This window comes from Cyprinodon variegatus, unplaced genomic scaffold, assembly GCF_000732505.1.
Source record: "Cyprinodon variegatus isolate N-32 unplaced genomic scaffold, C_variegatus-1.0 Scaffold2, whole genome shotgun sequence".
Classification (NCBI taxonomy): domain Eukaryota; kingdom Metazoa; phylum Chordata; class Actinopteri; order Cyprinodontiformes; family Cyprinodontidae; genus Cyprinodon; species Cyprinodon variegatus.
The window spans coordinates 1,084,201-1,098,794 of record NW_015150455.1 but is presented as its reverse complement, the minus strand read 5'-3'; the positions used below and the strand labels follow the sequence as shown (position 1 = coordinate 1,098,794).

At 36.1% G+C, this 14,594-nt stretch overlaps 1 protein-coding gene across 3 annotated transcripts in view; it reads right to left on the bottom strand.

Moving 5' to 3' along the window:
• Positions 1-398: 398 nt before the first annotated feature.
• The window catches only part of osbpl3 (oxysterol binding protein like 3), a 52,103-nt gene continuing 37,907 nt past the window's right edge, over positions 399-14,594 (bottom strand). For 2 of the 3 annotated variants that reach the window (XM_015401053.1, XM_015400980.1), the window contains 13 exons: positions 13,238-13,368; positions 12,687-12,788; positions 11,153-11,290; positions 10,087-10,180; positions 9,743-9,984; positions 7,567-7,704; positions 7,363-7,426; positions 7,213-7,291; positions 6,692-6,836; positions 4,170-4,314; positions 3,962-4,088; positions 2,544-2,666; positions 399-1,281 (listed from right to left, as the gene is read on the bottom strand). In XM_015401053.1, the coding sequence (XP_015256539.1) occupies positions 1,185-1,281; positions 2,544-2,666; positions 3,962-4,088; positions 4,170-4,314; positions 6,692-6,836; positions 7,213-7,291; positions 7,363-7,426; positions 7,567-7,704; positions 9,743-9,984; positions 10,087-10,180; positions 11,153-11,290; positions 12,687-12,788; positions 13,238-13,368 (1,625 nt within the window). In that variant the 3' untranslated portion in view covers positions 399-1,184. The remainder of the gene's footprint in view (positions 1,282-2,543; positions 2,667-3,961; positions 4,089-4,169; positions 4,315-6,691; positions 6,837-7,212; positions 7,292-7,362; positions 7,427-7,566; positions 7,705-9,742; positions 9,985-10,086; positions 10,181-11,152; positions 11,291-12,686; positions 12,789-13,237; positions 13,369-14,594) is intronic. The other variant, XM_015401136.1, reaches the window with a different exon arrangement.

Below are 14,594 nucleotides of genomic sequence, written 5' to 3'. Positions count from 1 at the left end.
TATGTCTGCATCTAACCTCAGTCAGCCTTGGCAGATGCTTAATGCATGCTCGGCGTGAGGGATTGCAGGAGAGTCAACAACACATCAGTAAAAATGACGCAAGCTCATCCAGGAGGAGCAGGTCCTGCAAGTCAATGACTTAATGTAATAAGCTGTTTTTTTCTTGATTAAAATGTTTCACAGGTCTGATTGAATTGTCTCTGTAAAGCTCCTTGATGTGGCATATGTTGTTAATTGGCACTTCTCCAATAAACTGAATCAAATTTGGCTGTTACTCATACGAGGAAAAGTGCAAGGAATTAGCATATTTCTAAGGCAATATGATGCGTAGAGATGTGTGATAAAAACAGGTCACATTAACACCAAATTAATCAAAAAATTTTTATTTTTTATGAGACAACAAAGCTAAAATTATTTTTGGTCCAAGGTTTAGTCTCCAATGTGTTTTGCAAGTTTATATACCACATAACTTGACAAAAAGAGAGAATTATATTTCTTTACCCCCTCTTGTACATTGTATATAGACAGTTTTGGAACCCAAACCCAGTGCAATGGATAAAGTGGGAACAAGTGATTGGAATGAACATTTGCTACTGCTTCTTGTATAATAATTGCACAGGCCTTCACAGAGTAAAAGCTAATAGGTATATTCTTCATGACAATCAAAGATGTGCTCAGCACAGTGAGAATATAAACATCAGTTTAACATTTTCCTTTGCATATCCATACAAAACAGCGACTTTTAGGCAATGCACAAACTAAACCAAATACAACTAGTAAGGCATTAGGCGATGCAGAACAAACGTGTGCACACAACCACTGATATATCAAGGCTAGTTTTTCTCCGAGGTAGAGAATGTCCATGAGAAGACAGAATCCTAAGTTTAACATTTTCAAGCTAGATTTCTGTAAATGATTGATTTAAATTTGTCCTTTTTTTTTTTTTAGAAGCCACAGCATAAAAGATGCAGAAATGTTGGTGAAAGTTTCAAAACACATTCCTTCTGAATGATTCCATAAACATGTTTATGCAACACAGATATGCACTCTTTATTAAGGCAATAACTGGAATGAGCTGCAGTATAGAAAACAGTATGTGCAGGGGTGGGAGTGGGCTACAGACATCACCAGAACCAGCCTGGATCACAGTGGCGGCTGTGTGTGTCGAGACAACAGCTCTGAGGTCACCACAGTTTGGGAAACTCAATGTGGGAGAAGCCCGGATCGCTCCTCAGCTCCCAGTACGTGTTGTTGCTCACCCAGGTGTCCTCCTTCGACTTCCTGTGGAGATGACATCACAATCAGATGATAATTATGATGATGTGATTGTGTCTAGATAAACGGCTCAGGTTTTTTGTGTTTCTTTAACTATTGGAATGATTTTAAGGAATGAGCTATTTTTGCTTTCAGTAAAAATCTCTGCTTTCAGAAAGCACAAACTGTTCATCTTGGTTTAAAATACAATTTCAGTGTTATTTTGAGTAGTACATTAATTGTGGGGATAACTGAAGTTCATTCCAGGCTTATTACAATTTATTTGAATATTTTCTCCCACAGGTCAGTGTGATCATACAGCGAATAGCTGTGATGACTTTTAAAATTAAGAACTGGCTGGGGAAAAATTATATTTATAGTGTTTTTTTTTTTTTTTTTTAAATAAATACACTTCAAAAACCATACCTACAAGTTTAAATATGCAGATAATCCTCCATTAATATGTGGTTTAATGTTCCTTAGCAGTTTGCAGAGGAGCCACACCCTTGTGTGTCACCTCCACAGGAGCTCCTCGTGATCTTGAGTTAAAGGGAAACACCGTTTTTTTTACATTGGGCCCTTGATTTTACGTTATTACATCATGTTCTACTCAGTCATATGAGTTTGGTGTCATTTGGAGCTGTTCTGAAGATATTCGGTTAGGTTATATTCAAGTAACGTCATCCTATGGGCTACGACTTGAAGGCACAAACTAAACTGTTCATAAATTATAATTTATTGTACGCAAGCGGTCATAACATGTAGGCGAATCACTGTCCCCCAGACATCTGCGGTTATATTTTTTATATTTATATCTTTTAAAAACAAAGCGGAGTGTGTATGATGTCATTGTTGATATCTTACCAGTAGTTTTATAAAAAAAAACTGCGTGATGTTTGGTTAATCATCCAGTAACATCTGATTGTGTCAATTTCAGTACAAGTTAGTTAAGGACGATTTACCGTTCCCTGACCTATTACCGATGCTTTTTTTTTTTTCATTGTATTACCAATTTTAACTGCAAATAATCACAACTTGACCCAGTCTTCATTAAGACAGCAAGAGTCCTTTTTAAAGCCAATTTGTCATAACACAATCCCATCTCGCAAGTCAGCATAATCTTGGTTTAGTTTTCACCTAAGAAAACCATGTAGCTGCCTATTATGTCATCCATTTATAACATAAAAATATTTGGAATCAATTTAGTAAAATTTAATTATCCACAAAAATCATGCAGGTTTTGATTCTGAAAAAGTTTTATTTGGTTAAATAAAAGTTTATTAGGCTACCTGAAAAATTTGGGCTGATGTGCCACATTGCTCTCCTCCAGGACTTTCCGTCTGTCTCTCTGCAGCTGTTCAATTCGTTGTTTCTCTTCTTCTGCTGCCTCCAAGTTCCCTTCCTCCAGCAATCTGCCAGACACACACAATCACAAAGACTGTCAATTATTTCATAGACACTGTTCAACATTAATGTTCAATATCCCAGATCTAATCTTCACTCAGATCTTTTATCAGAGCCTCATTACTGGGAGATAATTTAATAACAAATAAACAACAGAACCAGTCCTCTAAAGAGGCAGAAGCAGAGACATTATTTTGATGATGAAGTCATGAATGTTTCTATTTCCAGTACTGCTCAAGGGTAGAGGCCTTACATTTGAAGATATTTTAAATGTAAGCTAAAATTAGATTGCCTACCTGCTTGCTATTCATAAAACTATTGCTGTGTGTATTTTTAAACTTGTGTGTTTTTTTTTTTTATTGTTGAAAGGATGTGGTTCAGTTACAATGTCAGATTAGATTAAAAACATTCTTTTCTCAACTAATCCTAAATATTACAAAGTTACATTACTATTAGATACATATTTTTAAAGCATTTGTTTTTCAATATTGATTATGTTAGCATCCTGCATGAAAAATCTAAAACATTTTTAATAGAAAAAGAATGTAACATAAGATCTATTAAAACAAAGATATATAAAACATAAATGTCAGCCAACAAAAAGCTACTAATACTAAGTCACAGCAGACTCAGAAAACTTCAGACTGGACTTCAAGGTTTCTTCCTACACCTCCTTCAGACTTAAAGACCTTGATGTCTACAGAAAAAGGTGCAAAATGTACTTTCCTCTGAATATATAATATATAGAATTAATCCAAAGTTTAGGTGTTGTCAGAAGAACAGCTGTTGTCTTAGTCATGGTGGCTCTTGAAGCTTAGACTGCCTTGTGAATCTATTTTAAATTTTCTAAATGGGCTTTGCTTCACAGTTTTTCCTTCCACTCAACAATCCATTAATATGCTTTCTACTGCACAGTTTTAGCAACCAGCTCCTTCAGCAAATACCTTTCATGAGGTACCTCCATGACTGTCTTCAGCATCAAAGTTAAGTTAGCATTGTTCTGCCATAAAATATCATCTCTTTATAAAGAATCTTATTTTTTTCATGCATATGCATGCTTCTTTTAATTGTCTTTTTTTTTTAGTATTCTAATTTTCAAGGAAAATTAATTTGGGTTTCTATTAGCTGCAAGACATTTCTTCCCTGTTTATACACAATACATTTAACATTTTGAAAAAAATGTATTAACTTATATTTCAGTTTTGATAAAACGAATTAATAAAATGTATCTCCAATACATATTTAATTACTTATAATAATAGGTAGAGATTTTAGCTGCATTTATATTTGATTCACATATTACCTCTGGTCGACTCGTAGTCTGGTGTCTGTAGGAGGCAGTAGCTGTTTCAAAGAAGGCTCCAACTCATTTAGCTCAATTGCAAACTTTGTAAAGCCGTAGTACTGCTCATAGTTCAACGGCATCGGATCTACACACAAATGAAATAGGACACATTAATACGGTGAGTTTATAGCATAGCTTATTGTGCTTACTAATGGTGGACACATACTTGCCCTCCAGATGCAGGTTGCTGATGGCGGGTCTCCACAGAAAACTGATTCATGCCATTTCCCAAACAGCCTGTGGACGACCTTTCCATTAATATCCATTATGGACCCCTCCACCTCGTTCACGCTTGAGTTCCAATATTTGGCCTGAAGGAAAGAGCACGGATAAGTGATGAGGATGGATGAGAATGGACATCTTATGGTAATGTCCTCATCCAGCCAGCAGATGATACTGTTGTGTAAACCAATCCTACCCCCCTGGGTGTGTGTGTGGCAGGGATGGAGCGTGTGAGATGAGAAATGAGGACGCATAATGATTTCTGACATGCCCCAACTTGCTGTCCTGCACAGCATTAGACAGACTTTCAAGAGGAACACTCAAACAGCATTAACCCTCCTCCTCTCTATGCAGGCTAACATGTATTATTGTTTAAAACATGCAGAGAAATGCAGATGACGGAAACCATCTGTGTGGTTAGTTGAGAAACTACTGAAGGGAAAACAGAATTTACAGTGATACTTAGGATTAAAATGAAGGCTTTAGAGACACACTGACATATGATGAATAAGAGAGTGATAATATGAACCTCATATTATGGTATTATGGTGGTGTTATCTTCCAAACTTGTAGAAGTGTCATAAACCCAGAAGCTCAAAGGCTGTTATTAGAAAGATCTGCATCATTCCTGGAAGTATGAGTCACGTAAGGTTAAATTGTTGCACCTAAGGAATTACCCACTCACACTAGACAGAACCTGCATTAAAATAATTCTGTACTGGATCAGGATGCAAATCATGTTCATCATAACCAGCAAACTAAGAGCATCTCTTTAAAACTTTAATCTTAATTCACCACATTCGATAAAGCCTCAATACATCAATCCTTCTACCATTCATGAACAAAACACAAAGGCAGTTCAACATCTCAGCCTCAGCATAAACTGACCCTGGACCTGAAGGAAACAGTCCACCTTTTTCTGACTGACATCCATGAACTCAGACTTTCTTCTTGTTGCTTCACAAACAACTATAATGTAACCTGTTATGGTCTTGGTTTGAAGATACAAACAGAACTAAATCAACATGCAGAATCATTCATTTCTATAATATGTTTATGTATTTTATATTTCTTTAAGCACTGTTGCCTTTGCAGCCAAAAGGTAGGATCTTTCTGCATAGAGTTTACATGTTCTTTGAAGGTTCCCCTGCTTTCCTCCCACAGACCAAAATTCTGACGGTTAGATTGATTGGCATCTCTACTTAGGTTTTAGTGTGAGTATGGATGCTTTTGTCCTGCAATAGCCTGGCAACCTGTACAAGGTGTCAGGGGTAGTCATGGTAGTTAAAAGTTACATCTGTTATCTATTCTTCTTACTTCCTGTTTTATTTTACACTTACTTCTTCTCTCATGTTGGGCAACTTACTCCCTGAATTTGTTGGCCTATTTATTCCTCACTCAGGCAGCTTCCCTTTGCTCGTCCGTCTTTGTCCTTTTTGTCAAGTGTTCCAGCCTTTGCATTTGTATTTAGTCTTCTAGTGTTTTTTGACTCAGTCTACATTTGGACCTGCCTCTGCCTCTGTATTTTTGGTACTTCCATTATGATTAGATTTTTTGTTGAAGGTACCTTGAATCTAAGCCAACTGAATTGTAGTCTGCATCGTAGTCCTCCATCTCTTAAGCCGTATGCCACACAGTGTACCCCGCCTTTTGCCCATAAACTACTAAGAACAGGCACTAGCCTAAATGATGGTTTCAATCTGGCAATCTGTAATGTTAACCAATAGGTTCATTGATGTGTAATTAGTGATTAGTCACTTTACAACTTTCAAACTGTGTGTGACCATCCTGCTAGTTTCAGAGATTAAGCACATGTACATATACACTGCTATAGGAATACACAAATCTGCAGAGATACCTCCCTGTTCAATAATTGAAATATTGCCAAATTTTTTACACTTTAATAAGCAATACATATCAACTTTATCTGCCTGAAATTTATGCTGCTAAAAAAAGTTGAATTCTGACATTAACTTTTCCTTCATCTTTAATGAAATCAGATTCTAAATTACTGCTTTAGTGAGTAAATGAGTAAAAATCAGAAGATTTTACATTTCTCCATTGGTACACAGACACTTTTAGGTTGCCATAAAAAGTTATCTGGAAATTGAAAGTTAATTATTAGATCAGCAGGATGCCTTTCCATTAAACAGATTGTAAAAGCAAATGGGCCGTTTTATGTTAGAAATAGTCATTAAGATTTTTCAAGTGATAAAGTAGCTATCAAACATTTAGGTGACAAAAAATAATCAATAAAATATAACTCAATTGTCCCATTTACCTTTTTTGGGCTGAAAACAATGTATAAAAAGTCTCAAGATTTGCACTCATATTAAAACAATTTCTTAATTCATATCAATAGCCATGTACGCTAAAAGAAAACTTTGAACAATGCATTTACTTTTAGCCATATTCAATATTGAAAAATGGTCAAATCATTAAATCGTTATTTTTTTTCCCTTTCACCTTGATAAATGTGATTTTGCACTGACAAACATCACTGGCTGAGTTTCTAATTGAGATCTCCCCATAATGCTCGATCCAGCGCTGTCCGCTAAGGATGTTGTGGATGCAGGACGTCACTTTATTCCATTCATAGTGATCCCCAAATCTGGAGAGAATAAGAAAAACAATCTTAGCTTATTTGGTTCTCTTGGACTTTCTTTATTTGTTAAAGAATGTCCAAAAACGGAGTTAAAAGTTATCTATATCTGTGATTACATATGTAAGAAAACATTTATTTTCTTAATTAATTTCTTGGCTGTTTTTATCTATTTCGGATGACACATATATTGAGATCACAACTTAAATAAAAAAGGTACACTGGTCTTAAATTAACCCAAATAAGTTTTGTCAAATGGTCCCAGATGAAATAAAGGGAAACTGTTGAAAAACACAGGGTCAAAACTGCATGAAGATGGACTAAAGGAACTAGAGCAAAAGAAGGTTGGATCAGTGCATGTAATTATCAGAGCGGAAAGACTTACCTCGGCAGCGTGACATGAGTGGTACCCACAGGAACAATCTCCATCGACTTCCCCCAGAATTTGTTCTTACACCTCACATCTAAAGAAATAATTACCATTGATCCTTTGCAGGGTGGGAAAGCATTGTAAAATACCAATATTCACACATACCTTGCCAGAAGACAAAGTTTTTAGATTCTGCATGGCAAGCTGAAATAGGTGGGTGATGACTGACCTGGCATTGAAAAAGACACATTTATTTTTCCTTAAGTTCACTGCACATAAATTACACTTATTCGAGTCTTAGCTTCAGTCTTATCAGGGAGTCTGCATACTACGCTTTGCAGAGCTGATAAAAGAACCAAAGCATCATACCTGCTCGGCAACAAAGCGAAGGCCTTTGTCTGGCCGGTCACATTCATATGTCTCTCCCAGAATGGGATTGAAAGGTTTTCCTCCAGTTCTGTAGTAGCTGGATGCATATCCGGATACCACAAAAGTGGCAATATAGATCTACAGAAACAGAAATCAGATAAATTACAAATGTATTGGGGTGACGATTATGCCACAACGGATCTATCCCATGAATATTGCATATTCTTTGTTAGTAACTATTAGTATTGGTTCAAAATTAAAACCAGATCCTATAATATTATTATACATACTTAAGCTGAAAGTGGACAAATTCTTGCTCCTTGTTTAAGGTCATAACTTCCACCATCTCATTTGACTTGTTTTGGCATTTAGTGTTCTGCAACATAGATCTTCTCTGTGAATTTGTTTAAGTTTCATGGCGCAACCTTTTTTTTTTTTTTTTTTGCAGCTGATTCCTGATGCATCTGTGTCATTTATCTTGTCCTTTACGGCAGACTGCACCACCCATATTGTCCCTGGTTGAAACCATGTTTTATATTTCTGCTGTAAGGCCTATCACTATTCCAGTGTCTGCAGATTCTAGTTTTAAAAATATAATTCCTTATCTTACACTTCCTTAAAAAAATAAATTTAAAACATTCAAAACTAAAATGTTTAAGACTGATTAACAGTAAATAAAATTTTGAACACATTCTCTGTAAGAAAAGGGGAATTTCTTCTCTATTTCTCAGGGTTACAAGAATAAAAATTACATATTTATTTTCTCACTGCGTGTTCTTGATGTATATTCTTGGCAGAATTTTTTTTCCCCCCCGGTGGTATCTAAGGATAGCGTGAAAATGCTGCCATAGACATGTACTATGATGAAATCAGAAGAGTTTTGCTCTTGTGTTCTTGCAAAATATGTGGAGGCGTGGCCTTATCCAAATTTGGGTTAGCTGCTTTGATGTTGAATTAAAATGGGAACATCACCTTTATGCTCAGATCTTAAATGTGACAACTACAGGACATTCAATGGTTTGTTTTAAAATGATCACACTTTGGAAAACACACAGCTTTGGCTAAACAGCACGAGGAGATGCAGCCAAAAAATTAGGGTACAGAAGCTCAGCTTGGTTCTATTGGTCACTTTAAGTTGATTCTGGGATTAATACCATATACTGAATTCAAAAACCTAGGATTTTATGCCTGACAATTTGATAAAAAAAAACAATAAACCCCCCCTGCTTGTTAGTAATCAATATGTTGTAATTTTGAAGTGAAGTCAGTCTAGCTTTGTAAGAGATATCTGATCTAAAATAAACTTTAAATGTCAAATAAAAGAAAAGAAAATAGTAACATTCTTTATTTTATTTTTATTTATTTTTTTTTTACTACAACCAAAGGAGAATAATTTCTCATTTTTTAACTTTTTCTGTTACCAATCTCTGTGTTGGCAGTCCAAAAAAAAAAGAAGTTGAAGCCAGACCTAAGCTCTAAGTTGCTAAAACCTAATTTATTTTGACCACTTATAAAGTTGCACAGTTTTGGAGCCCCGTAGTTGGAATGCAACACCTATCTCCTATAGCAAGCATGCACCGTAGAACAGCTTTACTCAGACACACACCAGGATCTAATTGGTCATATGGAAATACTGTGAGCAGACCATCCTGAGCACACGGAAACATTCACTACAAAATTAGGCAGTGTTGGTCCTGGTGTATCTGACTTTAACAGGTCTACAGGCAGTAAGAAGGCCTTGAGATTACAATTATGCTCTGTTTCCTCAGATTGCAATGCAAAGAGAAGTAATATGAAGCAGCATAACATTTTTAGATTAACCTGTGTAAGTTCACACTCAGTTGATAACAAGTTAAGGAGTAATATACCTTTAAATATATGAAATCACAAAAAGTAATTCCAAAAAAAAAAAAAAAATTTAATCACAGACCATTTTTTGTCTGGACACCTAACACATACAGACACCACAAACTTTATATTTGACAAAGACATACTTAGCCAAACAATTATGAAATACAATAACATTTATACTTAAAATGATTGTCGACTTCATCATGGATTACATTTGTTCTCAGTCAAATCCCAAAGAACATTTGAAATAAACAGGTTATCTTAAGGAAAAACAAGCCAACAAAAACATAATATAAAAAAGGCACAAAATCCTTCTTTGTCTCACCATGCGCTCAAAAGGGTCCTGTGTGGTAGCAGCCCTGTCTAGCAGCTCGCTGTACTCCAGCTCCTCGCAGAGTCTCTGCAGGGCATTAAGGGGCTCGTTAAGATGCACAGGCATCGTCACTTTGGACAAATCTTTGCCTATGTTGTTTCTGAGGATGTTCCACAGGCTGATTGTGTTGTTGGTAGGGCTGGGGGTGGGCAGACAGGATCTACGTGAACAGAGGGCAGCACCTTCAACTGAACCTATGTTGGAGAAATAAGATGTAAAAGGTTGAAGGTGAGACACGCTTAGTGAGGGAGAAACCATTTAACAAATTAGCTTTTCACCAGTGCAGTGAAACGTACCTATGTTGGGTCTTTCATTTTCAGTCTCATTGCTAAAATTGTCCATCGAAATGTTGTCACTAATGTCACTAATGTATGAGTCATCATCGGATACCTTAAAATAAGAAAGACATTGAGACGGCAGCTAGTAGATTAGCAGAAAGGATGCAGACACGTCTCCCAACATTCTGTCATGTCAGTTCTGGTTTTAACAAGTGGATATGAAGGGTCGTGAGCACCTGGTGACAGAGGTGCACATCACCTTGCTGTATTTTTTAGATTAAAGTAATTAACCTCCATTTTCACATTGCTCCTGCTCAAGTTACCATGTCACTTAACATGGAAAATGAGGGGAATAAAAGAACAAGGCTAGAAAAAATGGAAATCCTGTTAAATGCAGAATTAAATGCCACTTTTTTTCCCTAGATAATAAGCGACTCAGGAATTTGTAGAATCTGCCTTAAATATCAGGTTCAAGTAATACTATATGAATACCAGTTAATAGTTAGACAATCTTTGATATTTCTGTTTAATTTTTGACTGCCAGGCTGACATTTGTTATGGGGGGTGGGATGCTAATTAATTGTTTCATGTGAAATCCTTAAGGAGAAAAAAAAGAAAAAAGCAAGACCACAAACATTAAGCAACAGACTGGTGAGTAGTTCGGGAAATAAAGTGTTCAAAAATAGAAAAAAAAAAAAAAAAAAAAAAAAACTCATGATTACATCATCCTGGTCAAAACTCTGCTCTGTGTATGAAAAATCTAATTTAGCCAATGGTTTGTTCTTTTAAGCACAATTTAGAGGAATCAACCTTTCTTTAGAATGTCGATCATGGCCATGTCTTACACATGAATGCCTTTGCTCAGTGCACTCACATGCTAGATTCCCTGGCAAGGTTTGTTACAAACTGTTAAGCTGTTATCCATGCAATCTTTGCATGTGCAATGACTTGGCTGTCTATTCATTTACAAGACTATTTTTAAAATCATATTATCTGTGAGCCTTTGCACATGCCAGCTCCCTATAAACTATATGTATGCCTGGAACCAGCTCTGCTCACTATGTGATTTACCGACCAAACCTACCTCATTTTCAGAGGAACTAGCAGACAAGAGGACCTCTTGTGCATCAAAAAACTCTGACAAAGACTCTGCAATCGAAGCTCTGCTTTCGTTGGAAACCTGGTGCACAAGGGGATGGCAGTCTTCTGCTGATTCCTGTTTCTGAGAGGAGCAACATTTATAGTCATAATAGGAATGGGAAAAGAGCAAATGAAAACTCTAGTTGTTGAGAAAATAAGACATCGTCCACACTTAGGGCAGTCTTGGTTAACGTTTATAAAAATACCCTCTAAGATAGTTACATTTTCTACTGAAGCACACTGCAAAAACGATCTAGAAATAAATAAAATTTTCTTAAATTAAGTGCATTCACTCTAAATTTGAGTAGGTGAATGAGATAATTTGCCAATGGAATGAGTATTTTTACTCTTAAAATAAGATAATTAGATAATATACACTTGAAATAAGACAATGCAATTTTGTTTTCTTATTTTAAGTGTAAATTGTCTTGTTCCATTGGCAAAATGTCTTTTTTACCTCCTAAATTCAAGAACAAACTCACTTATTTTAAGAAAAAAATGACTTATCAAGATTTAGATTTTTTGCAGTGCAGCAACACCTCTCACTATAAACTTAATACAACATTTCAACCTGTAATCTAAGTTTATTTAGTGGGAATTTTTTATTTTTTTTTATTTAAACAAAATCGTCAGTGCCCTGTAAAAATAAAGATTTGGCTAAACCTGAAAATCTTAAAAAAACAATAACTCTATCTGTGGCTTGTGATGAATAGATGAATATAACTGTAACTTACGCCCACTGTACAGTATGGTGAAAGACCAGTCATCCTATGGGCCTTGTGTGTCAACAAAAGAGCTATTGTGGAGTGCATGATATGACCACAATATGTCAACTGCAGATCTTTCGTTTGGATCAGTACAAAGATGGTTTTCCGGGAGCAAATTTAAAAAAACCATTAGTTTTCCAAAAGTTTTTATTGATATATATATTTTTTTAATAGTTAATAAATTAACTCAGATTAAAAGTTGCATCTTGTCAAAGAGAGATTATGCTGCAGCAGGCAAGGATGAATGTCATCTAAGGCATTTCTGTACCGTAACCAAGAGTGCCAAGCTATATGAAGGGCCCTGTATCAAAGTTAATGTGCAAAAAAGCAGATGTGGCATGCAACTAAAATATTTATTATTTTAATCTATGTTTTAGAAATGGTTTATCATTCATTTCGGCAGCAAAATGATCTCAAAGCTGTCAAAAAAGCTGCAACTTTACATTTAATACATTTTCAGGGATACTATTAAGGGGAAAAGCCCTCACTGTCTGGATTACAAAACTGATTAAACAATGAAAAGGCTTACTTAGAAAACATTAGGGGGTTTGAGGTATATCCTGAACTCTGCAATGATGAAAAGAAATAAAACTTAACATGCATTTTTTTGTTGAGGGAGGGAGATGTTGATTGGGGGTGAAAATAATCACAAGAACAGTAATAATCATGATGGGATGGGAGGGAGCCAAGTCACTGCATTCCTGCACCCACCTGCACAGGGGCAGTGAGATTTATTAGTGTGGGCTCTACGATGTGAGACTCGGCATGAATCTTGCTCAGGCGATCTCTCAGCTCAGAGTTCTGTGCTAAAGCCTGGAAAAATAAGTGCCGTGAACAATATTTATGCATACACACACTCCACCCAAACTATGATAAGAAAAATGTTGAAAACAAACTGGCTTCCAACAAATCATTCACTATTTCATTTGGAGATGTGTTACACTCTGTTGACTCAAAGCACATGTGGAGGAGTCGAGAGGACAAATTTTTGGCATGAAAAACTGCAAATATGACAAATAGGATGCAGAAATATCTCTTTTCCACATCTGAATATGTTTATTCTTTATGCCAACCCATTTATTCTCTGCACGACAATAATCGTCTGTGGCTAAATAAGAGAAGATAGAAAAAGCCTCAAGATAGGAGGCTTGGTGGGTAGAGATCACACCAGGAGCCTTTAGACCGATTCCGCTAAAAGGCTCATCAACGTGTCATGTCTGAAAGTATGAGTGAGGAGAATGAGCAAATGCAGCTCCACCTACCGCTGCCAGGGTGTTCTTTAGATTGACCACTTGGGGTGAAGTTGGAGGGAAGGAGTCGTGATCCAGACACTGCTTCAATCTCTCCCTCTCTGATGTTAATGAGCTCAGCACTGACTTCATGGCTGTGTGCACTAACAAATAAATAAAAAAAAAAAGAAGGAAAAACCTCAGAACAATGTAGATCTTACATTATACTTAGTCACACTCATGGTTTAACCATCAGATCTGATTGTCTCCTTTAGTTTGAAGCTCTGATCTCAATATTTAACAATATGTTTTTGGTTGAAGTGCATCAATTAGGCACTTGATGACATTGTGAATAGTCGTGGTTTTCAGCATTTTTGGATTGTGTGGATTTATGTTTATGGATTTTTGCTTCTGTTGAACTTTTTTTGGATCATAAATCTTCAAGTAACCTCTTTCAGCTTCAGTCTGCAATTTGGGTCCTGCTGTCAAACCTCCACCCTACTGTGACAGTAACGTATTGTGTCACAAACTCTCTTTTGACTGATTTGAATAGACCTTAAAAGCGGGCCGTTGCATCTGGCATCAGGGTGTTAGTAGCACATCCTTTTTGGTCTTGTATGTAACAAGGTGGAGCCTCTTTGGATCAAACCTGCTCGCGCAGAACATCCTAGAGATGCTTGATTGGGTAATTTGAATTGAACATCTGAAAATGGCTGATCTAAGCTAGGTGAAGTGCTGCATACATAAAAGCACTGGTATTTTTTTTTCTTTCTGTAGTTGTAGATGTTCTACTTGGTTTCAAAGTTTATTCATTTACAACTGCAAGTAGGCCTACACACATGTTTTGACTGCCTATTGTAATACTGCTGGACAGAAGTACAGTAGTGCTGTCAGCAAGCATAAATTCATGCAAACAATGAATCAATGGTTCTACTGCATGGCCATCTTTGTTAAATCTCTGTAAAATATTTTTAAACCTCACCATCTAATGCTGAGTTAGCAAACAATCTGTCAGTTTATCACTTCCCCAAATGGTTATGCCGGTCAAGTTCCCAGCTGAAGGATGCTCAAAATACAGTGGAAAAAAAAACAAATCTGCACAAATTGTATTCTACAAAATTAAGATGTCAAATGTAAAAAGTAAATACACATTTAAATATGTATGTGCTTTTACACTTGTTTCCAGTTCACATGTGACATCGACTTTTAGAAAACCCACATTCTCAGTTTTACAACTTTATACAAAATATACAAGATTTGTTGCTATTAAGCCATCTATCAAAATTTAGAATAACCTAACAAACTTACTATGACATCCTGCTGTCACACTCTGAAACTGTGTGGTAACTTTTACATTTTTCATTTTCAAAATGAGTTGCACATTTCATAT